Source organism: Astatotilapia calliptera, chromosome 18, assembly GCF_900246225.1.
Source record: "Astatotilapia calliptera chromosome 18, fAstCal1.2, whole genome shotgun sequence".
Classification (NCBI taxonomy): Eukaryota; Metazoa; Chordata; class Actinopteri; order Cichliformes; family Cichlidae; genus Astatotilapia; species Astatotilapia calliptera.
This window is the reverse complement of record NC_039319.1, coordinates 15142212-15166448: the sequence shown is the minus strand read 5'-3', so window position 1 is coordinate 15166448 and position 24237 is coordinate 15142212. Positions and strand designations below refer to the sequence as shown.

Sequence of the window (24237 nt, the reverse complement as noted above, 5' to 3'; positions counted from 1 at the left end):
GATCTCATTAGTACTATCTCAGACCATGAAAAAGTTCTATCAAAAACACAACATAAAGCGAGTTCCAATCATGACGGCAAAGACGCAAGCATTTTTGAGCAAAACACTACAGCTTCGAAGTGGCTTGAACTTTGTACTGATCTCCCAGAAAGTTGAATGTAGGGACAATTCCTTTGCCAAAATTAATATACTTTATCCTCAAGCTAAACTCAGTGGGCAATAAAAAATGCATCCCAACAGCTTTGATTACTTTCAGAAGTTTGTTAAAACTGAATTGTTGAAATCCTGTCTATACACGAGCCCCATCTATGCATTTTGGCTTTTTACATGCATGTAGAAGGTGTTGTAGGTCTCTGAAAAACTTCTTCCATAGTTAAAGATGTTCCGGTGCTCCATTTCAGCATTTACACTTGAACTAGACACTGCAGATTTTAGCTTTCAGTATCGAAGGTGTGCATTTTTATCTTCTTTTTCAACATCAGACTGTCTCCGTGTTATTGTTTAAAAGGCTTATGAAAAGCCAACATTTCTGTGGAGTTGGGGTTATATCCAGTTTACGCTAATAAGACATCAGTCGAAGAGAAAGGATTATTAATGATCTGCAAGAAATTATCATTGGCCAGAATGTTTGTTTTTTACTTTTTTTTAGCAATAAACAAAAAATAAATCCACAAGACCAAAAGTTCCAAAGCAACCACTCAATGCATGGAGGTAAACAGACACTACATAAACTAGCTATGAGCTTTTTTTTTTTTCAAATCAAGAAGAGTTTTTGATTTAATATAAATGAATGTTTATAAATATATGTTAGGTGAAGCTGGCTCAAAATTCAGTCTGCACAATTGTTAAATATATATATTTTTGTGAGTAATTTCTTTGGTGAAGGTGAGTAAAAATGCATCAACATCTTAGCTATTCCTAGAACTGTACTCTACTGCACAGCTGCCTCTGATGTGCCTGGAATCTGCTGGAGCCACTCTTCCAGCTTGGGTGTTATTGGTCTTATTGCTCCTATCATTGTGGGGCCACTTTGGTCTTTACCTTTCACATCTGCTCCAGTTGTTCCTTCAGCCCCTGTTACTTCCCTGTTTTTTGTGCTTTTCTAGCCACTAGTCAGATTACTTGATGTCAACCCCTTCTTCAATCAGTCCATGATATATCCAATGCAGTGGCTTGGTATTCCATGATAGTTTCTCATCACTGTTGTGTCTTCAGATATCTGAGGAAATCTTAGAGCAGCTTATCCCTGGGGTCATCTTTCTAAAGCATTCATTGATTTTTCATCTTTCTTCCTGGATTCTGGCTCTGCTCTCCTACTTTCTGTTGGCTGTAAAGCCTCCGCGTGTTGGACTTTGGGTAAAAAGCACCATATGTTGTAAGGAGTTTTTATATCTTGACATCAGTGGCATTTATGTTCTCCTGTGGCCAGCTTATTATTCCAGTTGAGTAACAGTCTGATGAGTGGTAGGTCATATGTATTGATAGTTCAGCTCTTATTCCTACTGCTACCTTCTCAGGATCTATCTTACCTACTGAGATATTTGACTGGGGTTGATCTTCATGGATCTTTATTGCGGACCCTGTTGGCTTATAGGATACCCATGTATTTGTAGCTGTCCTGTATATCTGCTATTATACCTTCTGATATCTTAACCCCTTCAGCCTTGATCACGATACCTCTCTTTGCAATTTTCCAGCCACACCTATCCAGCCAAATGGCCTCAAATGTTGTCTTCCACTGAGTTCCTGATTGATGTTATGAACACACTTTACCTTGTATAGTGCCAAATACTCCACTATCAACGTGTGGGGCATTGAGTCGTAGGTTTTCTTGTAGTCCAACCAGACAGTGCTGAGATTAGTCTTCCTGGTCTTACAGCCCTGGTGTAGTGCTCTATTAACCAGCAGTTGGTGTTTTGGCCTTCTGGTATTATTTTCAATGCCTTCTGAGCTGTGCTTATATGTTAACTCATGTCAAGCCTACTCAGCTTGGTTGCTATGATGCCTTAGAGGAGCTTCCATGTTTTAGAGAGAGAGCTAGTTGGCATGGTAGTTTCATGGTGTCATAAACTTGCAGGGATCTTTCATGATTGTGTTAGCAAGTCAAGATGAGTACCTGCTACTAGCAGCCTGCTTCTTTGTGTTGCCAGGTGTTTGTTGATGAAGTACCACTTCTTCAGCCAGTTGGTGTGGATATCAGATCCTGGTGCTATCAGCATTTCATTCTTGAGACACCTTATAAGATTTTTGCCTTTGTGTTGTTAACTGGTTCTTTTTCTGGGAGGTTGCTGCTGGATCTTTGGCAAACAGACCATTTATTCTCTTGGCCTTTGCTTCTCTGGTGTATCTCTTCAGCCTAGTCACCATAGTTATAAGCCTTTGCTTGGTAGTTTGTAGAGCCCCCAATTATGGACATTTTTTGTCATTCCCATCCATCCAGTACCCACATCTCATAACTTTTATAACATCCTTTCAAGTTTCCCTGATTTTGGCTTCCAGCCTACCTTTCCATAAGGGCTTTCTCTATATGCATTCCTGATCTTATACCCAAGTGTATCTAGGATTACTGTAGCAGTGGCATATATGAGCTCATTGGTTACAGTGATTTCATATTTAAAAATACTACCAAAATTGTGGGTAAAACCTTAACAACCATGAAAGCAGAAGAAACTCTGAAACAAAATTTCTATAACTATTATTAGAATTATTTTAGGCCAAACTTCACATGACTTTAAAAGCACTGGACACATATTCTGTGTTATTTCAGTTCAGTGTTTGCAGATGTTTTCACTGTCAACATAGAACCTCTCATCACAACTCTGGCAGTGTTTTCAGTGGGAACCATATTAATTTTTCTATAAGTTCAGAGACATCCAATAATGCTTCTCTGTTAGACAATCCCTGTGCGAAGATAAGGGTTTTTTTTAGGTAATGGTCATAAGTAAGGCTTTCCATTCCAGATCACACTTCATCACATGAATGATAAATACTACACATATAATATTTACTCTGGTTGCTGTGAAACGTCTCAATTTTAGGAATACAGCTGAATGTTTGTTTTATGTACTTGTTTTGGTCATTTGCCATTCTTTACACCATAGGCTAACATTCACTTCCTTGTTGTTGGCATGTGCTCAAAATTTGATCCCAAGGGCTTTTGGACTTTCCTGCATGTTTTTTCTTCACAAAATAGTAAGGTTCTAGAAAATTATAACTTCGCTGAATCTAGTGTTTAATGGGCTGTCTACTATCTGGAAAAAACATGAATATGTTACTTTTGACATATTGCGCCGCATGAATGTTTTAGCGGATGAGGTTCCTGGATATTATAAACTCTATGAGTCAGTGCCACTCCTCTTCAACTGTGCAATTTGCATTTGATGATAAAAACCACAAACCACAAGACTGGTTGTCCTTTGGAAATGCTCGCAGACCACATTCTGACTTAAAGCAGCATTTAGTTCCTAATTATACCCTGCTCTGGTCGTAAGCCTGAAGAACAGCACTTTTGTCCTTGATGGAAACATTGTGTGTACTCCGAGAGGCTGCACACAAGGCAGATAGCTGTGACTGTTGTTCTCACAAATTAAAAAGGGATCATTCTTGCATTATATAAGTGATTTAATACAGCAACTACAGACTGTTGCTTTAGCAAAGCAATATAAATGCACTATTTTAATTTTCATCAAAAGCTTAAAAACAACTAATGGTTATGCAACAGTCAAATGCAGTAGACATTTCATAATGTCTTAACGGATGTCACAAAGCAACTGATGAAACAAACAAAACAACGCTCACAGGTCACTGGGCCTCAATAGCAGAATGATGCACTGCCATAAATGCAACTTTATGCATGAAATAAGAGGATTATAGGTTAAAATATACATTTTAAAGTAGATTTAAAACCCATAAAAGGATTATTTTGGATGTGTTTTTTCAGACCTTACATATGTGGCTTTATAGTGCAGATCGGCATTAATGGATTATGAGACCATCTCAGTCACAGCTTGGCATTACAGCTATTACCCCTTTAAATAACATCAGCTGATGTAAAACATTAGTAGGGATTAAATGCATGACTGAAAACAGGCTTCAATCAGTCAAAATTGATTATTCCATTTTTGTCATCTCTAACAGTAATGAATGATGTCAGGTTTGTGGGTCAATCCAATCATATACCTGCAAATAGCCTTGCCCTACAGTAATTGTAAAAACTAACTATGTGAGGTTGCAGAAAGTAGGATTATGCAATATTTATTACCATGGACAGACTCATCCATTTTTAAATGAGACTCCCCACAAAACTACATACTTTAGCAAGAATAAAAGTCACAGGTTAAACTTTGAAACATCTCAAAACTTTCTAAAGGTAAGTTTATTCAGGCATTTATGAAAAAGTTTCATCAATGAATGATGACAGTGAGAATACTCAGATGAGTTGTCCAGCTGTCCAGTGAGTGTTTTTCATTCAAGTCAACTCACTCATATCAGCATCTTTTCTACTGCTATATTTGTTTTGCTGCTTGATCCCATAATTAACAGTGAATTCACATAATACGCAGAGCCTTGTCTATCTCGCTGTCAATATTATGCCTACAGGGAGTTTTTCAATTAGTATCACAAAGCCAACTTTTACAATTCCAAATGAGTGTGAAACACCACTGAGCAATCTCAGCATGCATGCTGCATGTAATGCAGACAATGTGTCAACACCAAACAATGTAATACTGTCTGTTTAACACAGTCAGTTAGGGCTGGGTAAAGGAGGAGGGAGACAGACAGACAGACAGACAGACAGATATATTGAGGCAAGAAAGCTTTGTCTTGGTGAAAAGGGTAAGACAGCTTATCCTTTTAATAAGACTAAAAGTAATTTATGGACATGCTAGAATTTTCACAGTCTACCTTGAATAACTATGAATTATTATAATTTTAGTGAGGAAGGGGATGAATACAAAAAGACAACACATATAGAGGACAGCACTTCAATCAGCCCCTTTCCACTGTTAACCAAAGGGACACCAAGGGGCCCGCTGCCCGCTAAGAACTAGGACAAGGGCACTTTTTGCATAAGACCCCTCATCATAACTGCCTTCCCAATAAAAAGCTCCAAAATTGTGGAATAATTGGACATAGCTTAATCACCCAAGGTGTCTCTCTTTGCCTGTTAATATTGCACTCTTCTGATTTGCTGAAGGGGGCCACTTAGAGTGAACCTCTTGCAGATGGTCACCTTGATTGAAGTGCTTTTCAGGGCAGTCAATAATTTCAAATCAAAAGCAAAGGAAAAGTCATGCTCTCAAATTGAATAGAACCACACAGGGTGTAAGAATTATACTCCACGCTAATAAAATAACAATCAATATCAAATACGTATTCAGAATGTAATTAACACCTATGTAACCACACTAAATGCAGTGGAATTATTTCTAGATCAAGACTACATAATGTGCATTTTTTCATATTTCTGCATTTATACAATGATAATAATCAAATCTGACAGCAGTAAATTTTCATGACCTGCAATATGATAATTAAAATAATCTTGTGTTGCATATACAGTTGTAAGAGTTGAAATAAAAACTGACAAGGCTTCCAGGAAAAATACCTATACAGCAAAAACACAAACTATTAAGAAAGACTGAATAAAATTCAAACTGCATTTTCAATAAAGCCGTAATTCATACTCCTGAATTTTCTAAATACATTAAAACATTTATCTAATTTCTCAAATTTTAACTTCACTAGAAAATGCCTGAATGGGTTTTCTGATTCTATAAAACCTTTAAATGAAATGCAGATATATTTTATTGCGGACTTATTGGCGATAAACATATACAGAGGATCTCTTTAGTAAAACATTTAAGGATTTAATGTATTTTTTAAACACTAACATTAATGCACGTGAATAAGATGCACTTTATTTAGCAGGGAAAATTAAAGCAGACACAGGCTACACTGTTTGTGCTGTACTCCAGCTGAGAGGCCTGCAGCTGACCTGTCAGCATGAGCCGTCCACACTTTCTTACAAGGCCAATGGTGCTGAGGCCTTCGAACCACGCTCCTGTTTCACTAAACATTACTTGAAACTGTGAATAAAAGGTCGGTGGCAAAACAGAAAAAAGTCAGGATTGTCATGGTGCTGAGTTTTTGTCAAGTAATGGTTTCATTTGTCTAATTATATGTTTTCTTTTGAAAGCATTACTTTAGGTCTGTTTGTGCTTGAGCGTGTATGTGTGCGACTGCAGGTTTTCTCTCTCTTCCTGTCCTTTGTCGGCTTATCTGTTCATCTGCATGTGTTCCTACTTTAAGTGGTGATTATACTCTGTTGTGAACATGGGAAGCTGGAGGTCTTGTGATACTTCACTAAAGCCTGACTGAATGGCACTTATCTAATAGCTGAATTTTAATGTAAACACGAGTTGTTACGGTCACAGAAAATTTGGTAGCATGTGGATGTCCCCTCATAACCTAGGACTCGCTGTTTGATAACATCACTTGGACCAAAGTGAACCATAGCAGACTCACAAACATGGGTGCAGATTTAGCTTAGTTGGATGTGCAGCCAACCATATGGCACGTGGCCGAGAGCAGCCGGCCCGGATTCAAGTCCGACCTGCAGCCCTTTTATCTACTGTATTTCGTTATCCTGTACATGTTCATACATGTGTAATGACAATTAAGTTTGAATCCTAAAGCTAACTATAACATACCTTTTAGTTGCTGCATGGTTGTTTCTGTTCATCTGGACGTAGCGTTTTCAGTGGGAGAAACTGAAAACGCTACGTCCAGATGAACAGAATGAACCTTTTGGGATTGCTGTAATATTATTCTCACTGCATTGTTATGTGTTTTATATATATTGCAATGACAAAACTCATCATTCAGTTATGAGCTCGACTTCAACGCTAGTTTACTGACTTTGTAAAAGAATATGTGAAAAATAAACAGATCCAAGAATATCAATTCCCTGAATTTGTGCTTACTATTAGAATAGCCAAAGTCCACGGGTCATACATAAAAAAATGAAAATCTATTAACATTTTTAACCAAACTTTTTGACTTAGACTCATTACAGCCCAGTCTGAGACTCATTACTGCACTTTTCTGTCATCCTGTCACACACAAGCCACAAGTGAAGATTGGCAATAACAAAAGTAAAAGCATGTGGCCAAGAAAGAGACACTCTTCGAGGTTTTCATTGGTGTAAACTCACTTGAACACATGTTTTAAAAAGCTTACAAAGAAAAGCTGGTTTAATTGCTGCAAAGTAAGCACGAAACTGAACTCTGACGAGATCAACCCCATGTAGCATTTTGTCACTGACAAACTGTTCTTTCAGTCAGGATTGGAGCAATAATCAATCTAAATATCAAATTGGTACTTCACCAGAAAACAGCAATAGAAAGTAAAAATAAGCTAATAGAGATAAAAGCAACAGCTGTGCTGCACATAAAGAAATATATATTTTTGACCACTTTATTTTTAAGGAGACAGCCACTCAGTCCAGTTCTGAACCTTCGAACCTTAAACTAAGTTTGAATTGTTGCACAATGGGAAAAGGCTCACATCTTTGAATTAAAATGCACCTACTGTTGCAGTGCAGTGATGAATTAAAGGACAGCTGATCCTTTGCATATCAATACTGTTTTCAGAGTTTTTCTCTCTAGCTGATATCGATCCCTTTCAAATTCATCCCAGACAAAACAACGTCTGTCCTGTCATATGCTCTAAACTGAAACCAATATTTTCCATTGCAGATCAGATAAGCTTAATTGCCCCCCCAGAAACCTTAAAACTTACATTTTTATCTTTAAAAAGCACCCGTCTGATTTACTATTGAACTCCGCTAAAAGACAGACAATAACAACGGGTAAATCTTATTCATTATAGGTATGCTTCTTTCTTGTCAAAAATCGGATAGTTATTCAGTCAGTGTATTGTGTTTGTAATGGCTAATGTAGCTTAAAGCAGTGAGTAAGAGCACGCTAAATAAATGATGTAGACCCTAATGTCTACATCATTTATTTCTCACTATAATAAACAGCCTTCCTTGCCCATCAGGTCAGCTCAATACAATCAGCTATCACTCCAAATGCTTGTATGGGAGTATGTATGATTGAATGCAAGACTGAGACTAACCCTTACCCTCGACAAAAACAATACTGCCACACTTGTTGGTTTATTTTGTTTTCTCTTTGTTGTAAAAATGGCTGGTTGAAATATATGTTTCTTACTTAAATAATTGCTTGTTTGTTTGTTTTTTTTACAAAGAAACACAATTTCCCACGAGAGAGGACACGTGCATATCTCTTTAAAATGAGATAGAATTGAAATGATTTTATGAAAAGAAGGTAAATTTATTACCTTCATTTATTTTTGATGTATTTTAAATCTTCATTGCATCATGTTTAAAGTATAGTATAGCATTTCTGTAGCCATGAATACAGCTACATCACACAAGGACATTTTGTATAAATACACTTCGAATATGGAACAATAAAGCTCTGAATAATAGTCAGTGTATATGGAGATCATACACCATGCTACATGTTTAAGGATTACATTTTAAATATTGCATCCATTGAAGTTAGTCCACATATGGATGCAGACAGTTCAATGACTGAGTGCCAACTATGCACCATCATCCGCTGTGGGACTCATACAGTGCACTAATTCAATATTTTTGGTGTCTTTGCAATTTTAAATATTTAATAGTAACTGAATCCACCAAAATAAAACAACAAATAATTGTAATAAAAAAACTGCCTGTACCAATAAAATAACCCAAATTATATAAAAAAAAATATTTTAAATGTAATTAATTTTTGCAATATTTTATTTCTATTCATTACATTAATAGGGCCACATTAATCACAGTCTAGCAAAGAGAGACACAGTGAACCTTAACCAATGAGCAATAAGCTATAATGCTGGAAGAAGAATTCATGCAAAATAATTTGTGACAAAACTTGAAATTAATCATGTGTCTGACCTTCACTACACAATGAACGGTACTTTTTGTAAATGTCAGTCTGAAAACATTCATTAAATCTCTCCACGACCAACAAGTATCTTATACGAAGCACTCAAACTTGAGATCTGTGATGACTCAAACTATAACTTTTTAACCGCATTGAGAGGGGCTTGTCTTTAAATGCCACCAACTTAACACAGAGAAAAACCCATCCACCCACTGTTATCTGAATTTAAATTGGCTGAGATTTCCCCCTGTACTGCAGTGTAAGGATTTTTTACTTATTGCTGGAAAATCTGGAGCTGTGAACTGCATACTTACAAACCCATAAGCCCCTGAGTTTTGCAATGAAACTAATAAAGGTCCTTTTAAGAAATCCAGCCTCCTCTTAGCCATAAGCCATGTGCCAGGGGAGTATTCCTACCCAAAATTTGAACCGCTTCCAAATTACGCAAACAACTGAATCACGTGTGAAATCCTACTCTCTGTGCCCACAGTAATTAAGGAATTGACTTGGAACTGTCTACCGACCTAATTTGTTGTTGCATTTAAAAGGACAGAATGAGACTGGAAGAGTCTGTATATTTGAAATTCAATCCGTTCGCTAACAGTGGGGGTAGGGCTGAGCTGAACTGTCGGTCAATGGCAAAGGCATCTGCATAGCTGAGAATTTTCACATGTCAACTCAACGGAGGTGCTCTGGGATTCCAAGCATATTGCCCGCAAAGAAGTCTGCACCACAATATTGATACAGCGGGAAACTGATGAAAAAAGACTGCATAGGACTCAAACTCGTCACAGAGCTGACAATCAATCAGCGTGTCCCTGACTTCTAGCAATGTTAAGATTATAATACACTGTTGGTCTTAGGTCCAACAATTTCTAGTTCCAATGCTTAAATAAAAAAAATGTTCATATTGGTCATTCTCAAGACTGTTTGCATTTGAATTTTGCACAGACTTAATCTTATCAGAAACCGACACGAGAGAAAAGACTATCGCAATGAATTAGAGTACTTCAAAGATTCAGCTTCTCTTTGATAAGCATCACCACAGTGCATGATGCTGTTAGTCAGCTGAAACTCCACAGGAAAAACATTATTAGAGGTTTTTCTGCTAAATTGTTAAATGCAATTGGGTGAAGCATCACTGACATCACCAGCTGGTTTCTCGTCAGTATCTTTGTATAACTGCTGCTCACTACTGTTGCTTTTGAAGAAGCATCAAGCGAAGCATCACTGAGTTTAAAGAAGCAGATTTTTACGAGTTGCCATGGTTAAACAAATGAAGCTGGAGTTTAAAAAATAATAAATAAAACAAAATGCAATGTTTTCACTACAACACCATATTTTTGTGGGTGCTAAAGTCATAGGAACATAGGAACCATCATAAGAATATCAGTGAGAAGTGTAACTTTTTTCATTGAGGTGTAAAAGTGGCATTGAGTTACACATATTCTGGCATTCTTCAAGTGGAAAAGTTAAGAAAAAAAAAAAGCAGAGGTCATGGTAAGTCAAGAAAACAACCCCTTTCCTGAGTCAAATACTGCCATGGTGTTACCTTACCATGCTGGTGAAACTGAAGACTCGCGTATTAACACATGCGTTATGGGTCTGACTCACAGGCCCTCTGAAAGCGAGCAATGCATCGGTCAATACGCCACACAGATGAATGCACTCCTGAGAGAAAGTTACAAGAATTAGATTATTCTGCAGTTATCTCAGGAGGTGGTGTCAGCTACTGAGAGTAAAACTCTCAGCGTGAGGAGAGTATGTGTGTGAAGGTTATTTTTCCCACTACAAGTTGCCTCTGTGAGGTAAATCTTGTGCTGATCGCACGAAAGTTCCGGCAAACATGCAAACTGACGACAGCAAGCGCATATAGCAACGAGCGCTTACTGAGGTTACACCTCCATACTGCTTAAATCTACAACACGTGCTGTAAAAACCAAATTACAAAACAGGATGTCTCAGATCTGCCAACCGCATAATCTTATTAGGATGGAGAAATTATATCCTATCCAAGTTGGGTATAAATACCCTCTGTGCACTAGAATACCCGCTCTTAAGTCCTTCAGCTTCATGTGCTACTGTTGATTTTTCAGTCCATCATGCACAATTAATGGTAAATGGTAAATGGCCTGTATTTATATAGCGCTTTTCTAGTCCCTAAGAACCCCAAAGCGCTTTACATATCCGGTCATCCACCCATTCACACACACATTCACACACAGGTGATGGCAAGCTACATTGTAGCCACAGCCACCCTGGGGCGCACTGACAGAGGCGAGGCTGCCGGACACTGGCGCCACCGGGCCCTCTGACCACCACCAGTAGGCAAGGGGTGAAGTGTCTTGCCCATGGACACAACGACCGAGACTGTTCAAGCCGGGGCTCGAACCGGCAACCTTCCGATTACAAGGCGAACGCCCAACTCTTGAGCCACGATCGCCCCAATTACACGATTCTCTCTGTTGTTTGAGGTATAAATGTGTTATTTTTGGTGTTTTCAGTGACTCCACTCAATCAGAGTGCAGTGTCACTGAGCCATCTCCACTCAGCCTCATACTTCCAGTGGTTAGAGCATCATCCATGACTATACCTCCAACACAAGTATAAAAGCCCCTTTTCCCCCCTTTTCATTATATAAAGAAAAGGGGGGAAAAAACCATAAAGACTGTGTTCTTGTGATTTCATCATCTTGAAGCAAAGAAGCATGATGCTGAGTGTGCGCAAAACATTTTAAGGCTGTAAAAAAGCAGTGAAACATTGAATGTAAAGTAAGAATACATGCCCCAAAAACTGAAACCAAAAACTGGCCTCCTGTGGCTCTCATGAGGCTGATGATTCTGATCCTTCCCTCACTCTCTGTTGCTCACCTCACTGTATATTAAATTCAAAATCAATGTATGAAAAATTATTTGGTCACACAGTGACTCGCTCCATACTAACACCAGGTTCCAACAGCAAGAAATCCATTATTTCCCCCACTCTGTTGCTCTATAGCAAAGATCCAATGCCCAAGAGAGAAGTAATGCATTTAAACTCACTGATTAGAACAAACATTTAAGGGCTTTTTCACTAACTAGATTATATTATTTTGCCCTGTGGCCACAGACAAAAGGTAGCAATTTCAGAAGCAAGTATTAATTTGTAAAAGGTATGAAAGTGAAGCAAAAGCAGAGAGGCAGACTGAGAGCACACACAGTGCAGCACCTCGGTTAGGTGTGGGCACACAAGGCACAGTGACTGATGTTTAGAGATTTCATGTAGCACAAATAGTGCCTGGTTAGAAATTGGGTGTAACTCAGAGAGGTGCATTAAATGATCACTAGGAGCTCACTTCAGTGACAACCATTTAAAATGGCTCCTTATCTCGCCTTTAAATGCAGTTATTTTCTGCAAAGCTGCACTTCTAGTGATAAAGAGAACAAGCTAAAGTGGATCCAATATAAAAGATTCTGTGTTTGAGTGGTAGATGGTGGCACATCACAAACTCATGTGAACTCACGTGCTAGATTATTAATTAGTGTTTTGTTTGTTTGTTTGTTTTCCTCAAATGGATTTTAATGGATCCACATAGCTTGCTTGGCAGTCCTCCTTTAGCCTGTCCAGTAGTTTTTGATTCACTCATGATTAGGAGCAATTAGCAAATCCCTCCACTAAGCATAAGCTGCTGAGTTTAAACTAACTGAAAAAGTAAGATGTAAACTGTGTTAAGGCTGAATGACTTCCTACGGTTATTTTTCTGAGTGCTAAGCAGGTTAATTAATAAGCAACTTATCACAAATCCCAGTGAAAACGGATGAACTCGAGCATAACGGTAGTGCTGTAATGGATTGCTTAAAGAAGCCCCTTTGTTGTAAGCAGTAGTCATTTCTTCATTGTGTGTAAGGTTAGATAACAAAGCATGTATCACATGATTCAGATGTAGACTGAAACTGGGTAACAAAGTTGAGTAAATTTTCATGTTAAAACCTCACTTCACTATTTAATCATTGCTGACACACCTCCTACTTTCTCTCCCCGCCATCTTGGGAAATGTAAAGGTCAGAAAGTCCAGCCGTGCATCAAACACACACACATTTCCATGCCTATCTTTGTGAGGACACTTATTGACATGATGTATTCCTTAGCTACTAATCCAAAGAGTAAAAGAATGCTGTACAGTGGCCCTGAAAGCTCATTGTACTGCAATTTGAACAAAAACCAAAGAAAAAAATATTTTAAAAAAGCAAAAAGATAACATGCAAGCAAATTAAGACAACATCTTCAATATTTCATCACATCACTGCAACATGTTTTGCTCTTCCATTGTGTTTCCTGTAATTGAAGCCTTTTATTTTATAAGTGCTGCCTCTGTGTTGGCAAATTAGTTATGATATGTTCTTGTGCTTTTCAATTTGGATTTGTTTTCTTGAGCTGCAGTGCCTTTAGATGTCAGGGCTACCTCAATAACTAAGTGTTTATATAATCACACCCCTTGCTCTAATCTACACCGCATTCCAGCTCGAACTCTAAATCCAAATCTTAACCCTCAAGTAGCCCTTTGAAAATTTGTCATCAAGAAAAAAAAGCAAGCGAGCCTTTCATCATGAAATATTCAATATATGAAGTATAAGATATATATATATATATATATATGACAGGAAGGTGGTTTTCCCATATAAAAAGGCTTCAGTCTGGCACGCGGTGGACAGTTGTCAGTGAGGTGTCCACTGACATGTGTAAATGGGCCCTGACAGGCTTTGTTGTCCCTCTCTGTCCTAATGGAGGCTAAACAGAAAAGGCATCGAGATCAAAGTCGCATCCAAACTGTTTGAACTCTCTGAGGAAATGAAATAAAATAGTGGCCGGTGAGGCCAGCATTTTCATCACACTCAGTGCACTGATGGTAATATAAGCAGAGAAACACACATGCAGACAAATATTTATACACTCACTGGCCTCTTTGTTAGGTACACCTGTTCAATTGCCCATTAATGCAAATATTCATAAATCACACGGCACCAACTCAGTGCACTTAGACATGTAAACATGGCCAAGGTAACCTGCTGAAATTCAAAGTGAGCGAAAGAATGGGGAAGAAAGTCACTATGAACGTGGTTGTTGATGGCTGACAGGCTGCTCTGAGTATTTCAGAACCTGCTGATCTAGGGGGATTTTCCTGCACAGCCGTCTCTAAAGTTTACAGAGAACGGCCTGAGAAAGAGAAAATATCCAGCGAGTGCTCCCAATAAAAATGCCTTGTTGACACCAGAGGAAAACCTGAGCTGATAGAAAGTAACTGAACCATTCATTACAACCAAGGTTCACAGAAGAGCATCTCTAAATGCGCATGTCAAAACTTGATGCATCTGGGCTAAAGCAGCAGAAGACCACACCGGGTACCACACCCACAGCTAGGAACAGAAAACTAGTGACTACTGTTCACATGGCCTCTCCAATATTGGACAATATTGTCCTGACACAATACCATTAAAGCATTGGTTACACACCACAACCTACCTGAGTAACATTCCTGAACATGTCCATTCCTTTATGACCACAGTGTATCCATCTTCTGATGGCTAATGCACCATATCACAACACTCAGATCTCAAATTGGTTTCTTGAACATGACAGTGAGTTCACTGCAATCACATGCCCTTCACAGTCACCAGATTTCAATCCAGCAGAGCAGAGAGGAAATACAAATCTGCAGCACCTGTGTGATGCTGTCATGTCAATATGGAGCAAATGTTTTCAGCACCTTGTTGAGGCAGCTGTGAAATTAAAAGGCAGTTACAGTACAAGCAAGATGTAACTAATGAAGTGGCCAGTGAGTGTATAGATGTAGACAAGCTGAGTGTGAAGAAATAACTCACACAAACTATGAACAGTTGGTGAAAACACGCAAAAAACATTGTCTCTATCTAGTATAATGTCTCTATATAAATTTATCAGCATTCATTATTAATTAACAATACATAGTGAATAAATAGAATTACCACACTGGATCGGCTCTTATCTGAGAAAGTTTGGAGGCTAACTCTGTGCATGAAGCTGCATATGAAGTAGAATTAAAAGCAGCAATCAAACAGTCTGTAGTTTCAGCAGTTTTCTCTTAATGACTAAGTGAAAAGCACATTTCTGGAATAAATTTAGGAGGACGGCTCATTTCATGCATCTTCAGACACACATATATTCGCGCAAACACAGACAAGTGGGAGAAAATTATCATAAGTCATATTTGAGATCAGTCAAATGGGTGTGCAGAAATGAATTTCAATAATAAAGCCTATTTCACAGATGCAGCAGCAGTTCATTTGAATCAGTAAGGCGATATCTGCTGCCCCTAATTACCAGTGACAGATTGGGATGAGATTATCCGCCACTCTAATCTATGTTATGAATCTCTATTGAGGATGATTCAACAGAGATGGATAAAGCTACTTTGAATGATTATTGGGAAAAGGGGGGGGGGGGGGGGATTCAGGTATTCATTGTTTGCTTTTTTGGGGGGATCAGTAACTTTAAAGTCTTTTAACTGATGACACAGGGGTACTTTATTATGAAAATGTATTTTCTGTGTGCTCTGCTCTCCTCTTGGATGCATTCGGCTGTCGACCACAACCGTGATCCCTTGATTTCAAATTGATCAACCATGTCTATGAATATCAATTGAGCTGTTCTCTGGTGAGAAAAACACAGACGTCGTTCATCTGTGGGGAATTTAAGAGTTCTTCATCAGTCAGTTCAGTTCGGTATAACTTTGAAAAATATCCTCAGGGAAATTGGCGGTCTCTGGTTTAACACAACATTGATTGAACTACTTAATCTAGAATTTTAGCCACAAGGAAAACTGCTGATTCTCTGCACAAAAAATAGGAAAAAAAAGAAACGAAAGGAAAAAAGTTTTGGCTAAAAATGTCAACAACTGATATTTTCCACACCTTGTGAAACTAGTCAAAACTGCCTTGTGCAATACTAAACATGACAGCCGTCACAGTCAGATTCTGTCCAGAGCTGACATAAACCTTGACAATGTCATGCAGATGCAGTTACAGTTTGAGTTCTTCCAGTTAGGATCCGAACACATGCAAGTCATCACAGAGGGAAAACACAGTCATGAGGTAAAAATTAAACGCTCACCAAGCTTTCCTGAAAGCAGTGCTGCCTCTTAATAAATGTAATAACCGAGTAAGTGAGGCAGGCAGTCACACTGAACAAAGGCTCTATGAGGCAGTGCTTTGTCTGTCAGCTGTCACTACAGCTTGCCTGCTACGGTGTAAAACACAATTGAGATATTCCTTGTCAGTCCCCGTATCAGCCAATTTCGTTCAGATAAAAATAGCAAGTACACATTTTGATATTTGTATTTTTAATACGAGGATTCGCAGAGCCTCTGGGAAAGTTGTAAAACGCTGTATTTTGAAAACAGCATGTCTCAATTTTTAAAATATTCCTTCATATTCTTTCTTCAAACACAGACCCAGATTTTTCCGCTCTTAGTTTAGATTCAGTGAACATCTACATCCCGTTTGGTTACAGTCTGGAAAAAAATAAATACTTTTTTGTGGAGAGGAACACTAAGCAAACACCAAACTTAAAAACGGGTAAACACCATTCACAGACAGAGCCTTTGAACGACTCAGTGTTGAATCAGCTATAAATACACAGCTATGTTATAATTGTTTTCCTCTGCCATCTAAACCAATGAGCCTAGAGGTCCTGCGGTACAGTGATGGACCACATCACTGGGAAAATGCACTGTACCTCAGAACCTGGGCGAACTGCCTGTTGAATGCACAACAGCCTCAGCCAAAACACACAGAACCAACTTCGTGTGCTGCTCTGCCTGCACAGTGTGTTTGTGTGTGTGTGTCCCTGTGTATGCAGACATTCTAAATACAACTGTGGCAACGTTTGAAAGCTCAATACTTGATCACCGTGTTGGGCGAGTTGTTCGGCCGCTGCTGCTGCAGATGTGAATGAAAATTTCTAGCCATTTTGACTGCACGAGCTGCATCAGCTCATGCGGGTCAGAGCTTTTCCGAGCTTACAGCATGAAACGTGATGTAGTAAAACACAATGCTCTGCCTTTTAGGGCAGCTAGGTTACTGTGTGCTTACACAAACCCTAATTGTACTGTTAGGGTGGGAAGAAGCACTTAATGGAACAAGAGCGTAATCACTAATCACAGCTGCTTTTTGTTAGCTGCCATGTCCACCTCTTAAATCCTGTTAGGGAACTGACAATATGTCTGTCATTAGTCAACCGTCTCTCTTGAAATTTCAGCTTAAATGTGTTGTTTTCTTTTCACTGAATCTGGCAAAACAGCCATGTGGTCCGATAAAGCAGCAATTTCAAGAGTTTGACTTCCAGCGCAGAGACAATTAAAGGTTTTGAGCAGATGCGAGTAAAAAGCTTTTGACAACAGAGGCACTTAGTCTCTCCTGGAGGACGCACTCTCTCCTTAACACTGAACACATTCTTCCTCAATCATGATTTGCAAAAGAAGCAATGGACAAATTTTGCGGAAATCAGAGTGAATTTTGCAGATTTCATCAATATGGGATGCAAAAAATAATCATCCTAAAGGAGGTACTTGAGTTTTACTTGGCACACAGCACATGCAGATATCTCTCTGACAACCTCTCAGTGATCTGTGCACACTTTACCAACATTAAAGCAGCATCTTGTCTATCAGGCAGGGTAAATGTGCTTATTGCATTTTTATTTTCATTTTGAAATGACTTACCAGGCATAAACCGCTGAGTAGAGAGATGAGTAGAAAGTCCAGATTGCGGAGAAGCAGAGAGGATCCCATCCCTGACCTGAGGCAACTCTACCTCCAAGAGTCCTTGCAGGGCTCAGACAGATGCTGATTGAGCTCGGATGAAATTATTTAATCTACTTAACTCTCTTCAAAGTGGAACGAGTTGTGTTTTTTCACTCCATCTGGCCTCTCGATGCTTATGATGGCTTGTGAAATCATAACTCTGTAATCGCCTCGCTTTGCCCTCGATTTAATTTCCTATAATCTACTATATGCTCCGGCTCAGTCTGCTCTCTTTATTTCTCTGCATCTGTCTTTTTTCCTCTTCTGAAATTACATCCACATGTCAGAACTATTTATGTCGCCCTAGCTCTGCGGTGGGAAGTTCAAATGATTCTTTGTAGGGAAGAAACCGACGCTGTATTTTTAGGTCTTTTAAATTTCCCCCTCAGACTAACTTAAACACTTCAGTATGGAGCTGTGCGCCTTGCGGCTTATTCCAGTATTCTTTTCCAAGCGTTAGATCAGCGTTGTACAAAAATAAGCCCGAAACGTATCATTCCATCACCAGTCGCTGCTGAATTTCACAACTTCAATCCTGTGACTCATGTCACCATCAACAACGCACGGATCTATCGTGCAGGGCGGCAGTGGAGCAGAAGGATCGCAGACAGGGTCTACTTTGTGCATTTAACAGTAAATGGCAGCCAAGTGAAAGAGCGGAGCGTGAAATTTCAAACTTTTAATAGAAGTGTCTGATTTGCGTGTTTCAACTCAATCACTGTACGCGTGTTCGCTACCCCTGGTTACCGGTCTTTTTCTTTCTTCTTCTTTTTTTCTTATAAATTAATAAAAGCACAAAACGGTAGTGTATCAGTTGTCATGTCCACAAACCGTGCCGAATTATAAATCTATCCACCGTGACAGACAGAAACGGCATGTATGGAACTCTGTGGATCTGTTTAAGCTACCGATGGTGATGTGAAAAGCTTCAGAAAGGAGGAAAAACGCCAACTTGGTCTGAATAATTTAGGCTACTTACTATCAAGAGAAACCCAAATTCACCCTGACGGACAGATAATTCGCAAACGCGTGTTTGTTCGCAGAGTAAGCGCAAAACTTGAAGTTCCTCGTGTTGAGAAAGCGTCTCCAGATGTGGCAGGAGGCAGGTCGTGCTCAGTAGTGAGTATGTGGATGGAAAAGGAGGGGGGAGGAGGAGGGGGGGGGGGGGGGAAAGGAGGCAGGTAGGGTGGAGCGTAAGAGCTTTTCATTGGTGCGCTCTCTTACGTTGGAATAAACCACGGCTCCGAAATGACATATTTTCTCACCCCTCAAACAAACTCCACATTCAACAGATCGCAGGGCCTTTGCCAAACCGCTTTTTTCCCCCTGCACTCTCTCAAAAGTTGCAACTACTAGTAGGATTGGATTACTGAGACATAATGCAGGAGAGCGTGCACAATTTTCTTTTAACGAATCGAGATTTTTGTTTGGAAATGAAATAATAGAGGATTTGTGGACAGTCTCATAGCAGTTTGTCTATACTTTATACTTTATGCTTTTTCGCGAATATGTTTGTGTGACACTGTTATTTTAATCGTGCAGGCAGACATAATTATTACTATTATTGTAATGGTGATAATAATATATACAAAGTCGTTCCTAATCAAATACCTGTTTATAACTGATTATCAGGTTAAGAGACGATTAACCCTTTAGTGTCCAAATATAATACAGGCCGCCTGGTCTTATTTGGTAACTTTGGGTGTAAAAGTCCGAAATCATACATGAGTGAACGCTTTTTCCGCCGTTCTTTCAGATTAACCTCAGCTTTCAGCTTTGCAGTTGTTTTATATTACTGACTTTTAAAATTGTTTAAAGGGGGGGAAACAGTTTTTGTCTTCACGGTTATAATTAAGTGAAAACTGGTATTTAACATGAACAAAATGTTAGACAACTTGAAATATGAACTATAAATGTTTTTTGTACGTTTTTTGAGCCTTGGTCTCTCTGTTTTTCATAATGTCACTTTTATATCCCAAATGTCCAAGCGCTTTATGGACTCTGTGATAGATACTAAAGTAGTTCCTGTCCACCTGGAGACAGAGACCCACATTGACACTGATGACACATGATGACACTGCCATGCCAAACCAGGCATGAATGCATGCAAACATCACATATATGTTTTGACTATCTTCCTTGTTCCTTCCTTCCTTCACATTTCATTCTGTAATGAAATTATGTAAGTGTCCCCATCCCACTGAAAATTTCCACTTTCTGATTTTGAAGTCTTTCAATCCCGCTGTGATGTCCTCATTTGACCAAGGCAAGTGGGAAGATCTCCAGCTGTTTAATTTTTTTAAGTGTCTTTTCTCAAAAGTGATTCTAGAACCACCAGTTCAGCAGGTTATGATGATGGTTTTCGGGGAAAATGGCAAACACCATTGGAGCTGCTTATTCCAGTTGCTATGGTACTCTGACAGCAGAATGTACAGTGCTGTTTTTTACAGTGTGGTCACAGTTGTGATCAAATGGCACAATGACTGAAATGCCCCAGCTGTTAAACCATGCAGAGTCCCAGCTATCATAGAATAGTTGTAGGATTATAAAACCACCTCACAGGCTCCCACAAGCAGAGATATAGTAAAAGGCAATTTCAGTCCTGCTGGGTGTAACCTACAGTGCACCACCTAGAAATACCCAACTACACCTTTTCAAAGAACAAAAAGGGTACATATTTGGGCCCAGGGAGTAAAAAGGTACACGCTGGCACCATTTCATCTAGATTTTAAAACAGGATTACTTTTAAAAAGATTGTGTGTGTGTGTGTGTGTGTGTGTGTGTGTGTGTGTGTGTGTGTGTGTGTGTGTGTGTGTGTGTGTGTGTGTGTGTGTGTGTGTGTGTGTGTGTGTGTGTGTTCAGGGATATGCAAGGTCTTAGGTGAAATATAAATTTTCAAGATAATTTCGCATTAAACACAGGAGCACACAGAAACAGTACATGGAGGTTGGGGTGATGGGGATAAGGTTGTATGTACCGATCATGGTGGCCAGCCTTAGCATGTGATTTATATTATCTTGTTTGTGTTTGAAGTACATGCCGAGTATTATAAAGGGAATGAGCTCTAGGCGCAACATAAGCATGGAGGCAGTGTTTTTGTTTTAACTGGGTCAAGTTTTTCTATAAAGTTGAAGTCAATTTATCTAAATTTTCATGATCTGTTAGCAAGTTGAGCCAGTGAGTTATTGATCATTTTGGGGGTTTTTTCCAATTAAGAAAAATAGCTTTTAATGCAACATTTAAAGGCATTAAGCTACAAGCTTGGAGGTTCTTAGGTACAGTCAAAGAGAAGAAGTCAGATCCAAGTAAAACAGAGGAGGTGAGATGCTGAGGCTAGCTCTGTCGAAGGTTCTAGCTTTAAACTTTTCTGAGGCATTTGTTCTCCAATTTGTTTTGTGCTCTGACAGGGCATTAAGATATAGACACCAGAGGTTCAAGACTGGTTTCCACATGGTACAAACCACAAGTATGCCAGCAAGTACAAATATCAAGGGTATCAAGGGTACAACAACAGCACTTTAGATGGTACTGCCCCAGCTACATGCTACTGCGCCCATTAAGGCAATTTCTTTTCTGAGAATATAGTAAGCACTTTGATACAACTGTTATTCTGATATATATAAATAAAATTCTTTTGTATTGATACAATATATCAAGCATCAAGCAGTGACTCACTATAAAAGCCATCAATGCTGATAGACAACCGTGATTGGCTGCTGTTGTGGATGAACATCGTGTGTATTATCCATCAGAGAGAATAATGTTTCAGCAATCAGCTTTAAAGTCATTAACTGCCATATGCTTCCGCCACACAGGGCACAGGCTGGCATCTCATGCTGACATTGTTTTCATGCATCAAATCAAAGTTTAAGTCGCAGCAGCACTCATCACGTGTGCAGTTATACTTGAATGTATGTGTTTATTGTGGGGTTTAAAATGCTCCAAATCTTTGTAGTTTGGCGTTTTTGCTCATGTCTTTTAACCAGCTGATTAACTGTACGTTTTGTTAACAGTGTGAAACTAAGATAGAATAATGACTCAGTGGACAAATTCATAGCCCCAGTTCTCTGTGTACTAGGATGGATAATGGGTATTTAGTAATTTGAGCATAAAAGCTCGCCTTAACTCAAGGTTCACTACATTTGTGGAGCTCTCAAGCCTTTTACAGTTGTCCCTAGAGGATACACACAATACGGTTCTTACATTCGATTTTCATGTGTATCATACCTGCTAAGAAAGTGTTGTTGTTGCTGCTCAGTGATACGTTTTTGAAAAAGTCAGTCAAAGATGGTATTTATATATTGTTCACTTGCAATTAAAATATAGGATATGATAGGACCTATAATTCAAGCTCTTTATTTGCCGACAGATTCAGTGAGGTGCAGTTGATGTCTTTGTTTAAAGCTGATAAGAAGACCAAGCTTTGCTATATTCTTTCTGCCTCTTCACGAAAAAAGCAACAACATATAGCGATTTAGTCTCTTATTTTTTATAAGGACTTGATGTCAGGTTGTTGCTGTGTCACTTTGCTCAGTCAGTCAAAGATAAAAGAAAAAAGCCGCAACATAACGAGAAGTTGTTTTTGCATGAAAAAATCTAAAAAGATCCAGTACCATTTTTATAACCCCTTAACTAAGCAGCAATGCACTATAGGTTATGAAACTGTGTGTCTTTGCACAGCATTGAAAAATAAAGATATATAAATATCTTTCCCATTTTCCACTTCCTTTTTTTAACTTCCTTATTTTCTTTTTGCTCTGTGTATTTATTTCTTAGAGGTCATGGTACTTACTATAACAATGTCCTCAGTATTAACCAGCAGAGCCTTCTTTTCCATCATAAATATAGGTTAATTCCTGCGGTGCAAGATAATACACAATATAAAAGCGGTCATAAACAAGCAATAAGATGTATCAATATATTTGCTCATCTGCCTTGCAGAAGATTGCACCCCACTGTGCCTCTATGGAAAACTCAAGATACAGTAGGCTGCAGAAGATTAACAGACGAGACTGTGTTTAAGACATATGCATAATCTCCACTCAGTTTTCAATTCATCTGTCAGGGTTTGTCTTTCTAAAACAGAGCTTTTCTTTTGAAACAGTCTCTGGGAAAGGTTAACCTTGCCTTCAAGCCAATTACTGTATCTCTGTGCCAGTTCTGCTGGTTATGGTCTTATCCATGGTACTTATTCTTAATTTTTCACCCTGTCCTGCATCTTTTGCCATCAAATTTATCACAGAAACATTCTGTCCATCTGGAATGATTAATATCCATGTCCAGTAATTGTCTGTTAGGTTCAGCGCTCTGCTGTGACAGCACATCTCTATCTATCGATCTATCTATCTATCTATCTATGAGCGCAGCAAGCTTCCATCATGGTTGGAGCCCAACTCTGTAGGAGACCAACTTGTATATTCTTGTTCTCTCACATTTACAAAAGGAATCAGATATCAAAGTAGATAAAAGTGAAAAAAGCTATTAAGAAATCTATTATGGTAAATGGCCTGTATTTGCATAGCGCTTTTCTAGTCCCTAAGGACCCCAAAGCGCTTTACACAACCTGTCATCCACCCATTCACACACACATTGGTGATGGCAAGCTACATTGTAGCCACAGCCACCCTGGGGCGCACTGACAGAGGCGAGGCTGCCGGACACTGGCGCCACCGGGCCCTCTGACCACCACCAGTAGGCAAGGGGTGAAGTGTCTTGCCCAAGGACACAACGACCAAGACTGTCCAAGCCGGGGCTCGAACCGGCAACCTTCCGATTACAAGGCGAACTCCCAACTCTTGAGCCACGATCGCCCACGATCTGTTACACTTGGAGGAAATTAGCTGTTCCCCTTATCAGCTCTCATTATCATCCACTCATGTTAACTTTCTCTACTTAGAAAAAAAAATAAAGATAGTTTTGGCTTCTCCACTTGTCACAAGGGGTCGCCACAGCAGGTACCACTGCATGTTTGATTTGGCACAGATTTACCCGAGATGCCCTTCCTGACACAATCTCAAAGGGGACTCTACTTACAAAAAAATAATACGTTAAAAAAAACACGCCAGTGTAACATATGGCATGTATTTTGTATTACGTATTCACCACTGAAATGATACTATAAGCTATATGCTGCACCCTATGCAACAATCCAGGAATGGGGACACTGAAATTGTATATCTGTGTGACGCATGTCAAAAGCCATGAAAAAAGCCAAAAATTCAAAGCACATGTATGTCTGGACACACGATACTCCTCATTCTTGTATGGTTTCATATAGTGTGCTGGACTTCTTTTTATACATCCAGTTATATCTTTTCCATATAAACATCGTTTTGTTTTGGTTTGCTTTGCCCTGACTTTCACGTACACGCGTGACCCTAACAAAGGAAATTGCAAAAGAAAGCTTTAAATGTACACATATAATTTATTCCCCATGTT

The 24237-nt window shown here is 39.0% G+C and overlaps 1 protein-coding gene across 1 annotated transcript in view; it reads right to left on the bottom strand.

The window, feature by feature from the left end:
• pth1r (parathyroid hormone 1 receptor) overlaps positions 1-18903 on the bottom strand; it is a 44199-nt gene extending 25296 nt beyond the window's left edge. Inside the window, exon 1 of the mRNA XM_026150317.1 lies at positions 17719-18903. Coding sequence (XP_026006102.1) covers positions 17719-17787 — 69 coding nt within the window. The 5' untranslated portion in view covers positions 17788-18903. The remainder of the gene's footprint in view (positions 1-17718) is intronic.
• Between the last annotated feature and the right edge of the window lie 5334 nt (positions 18904-24237).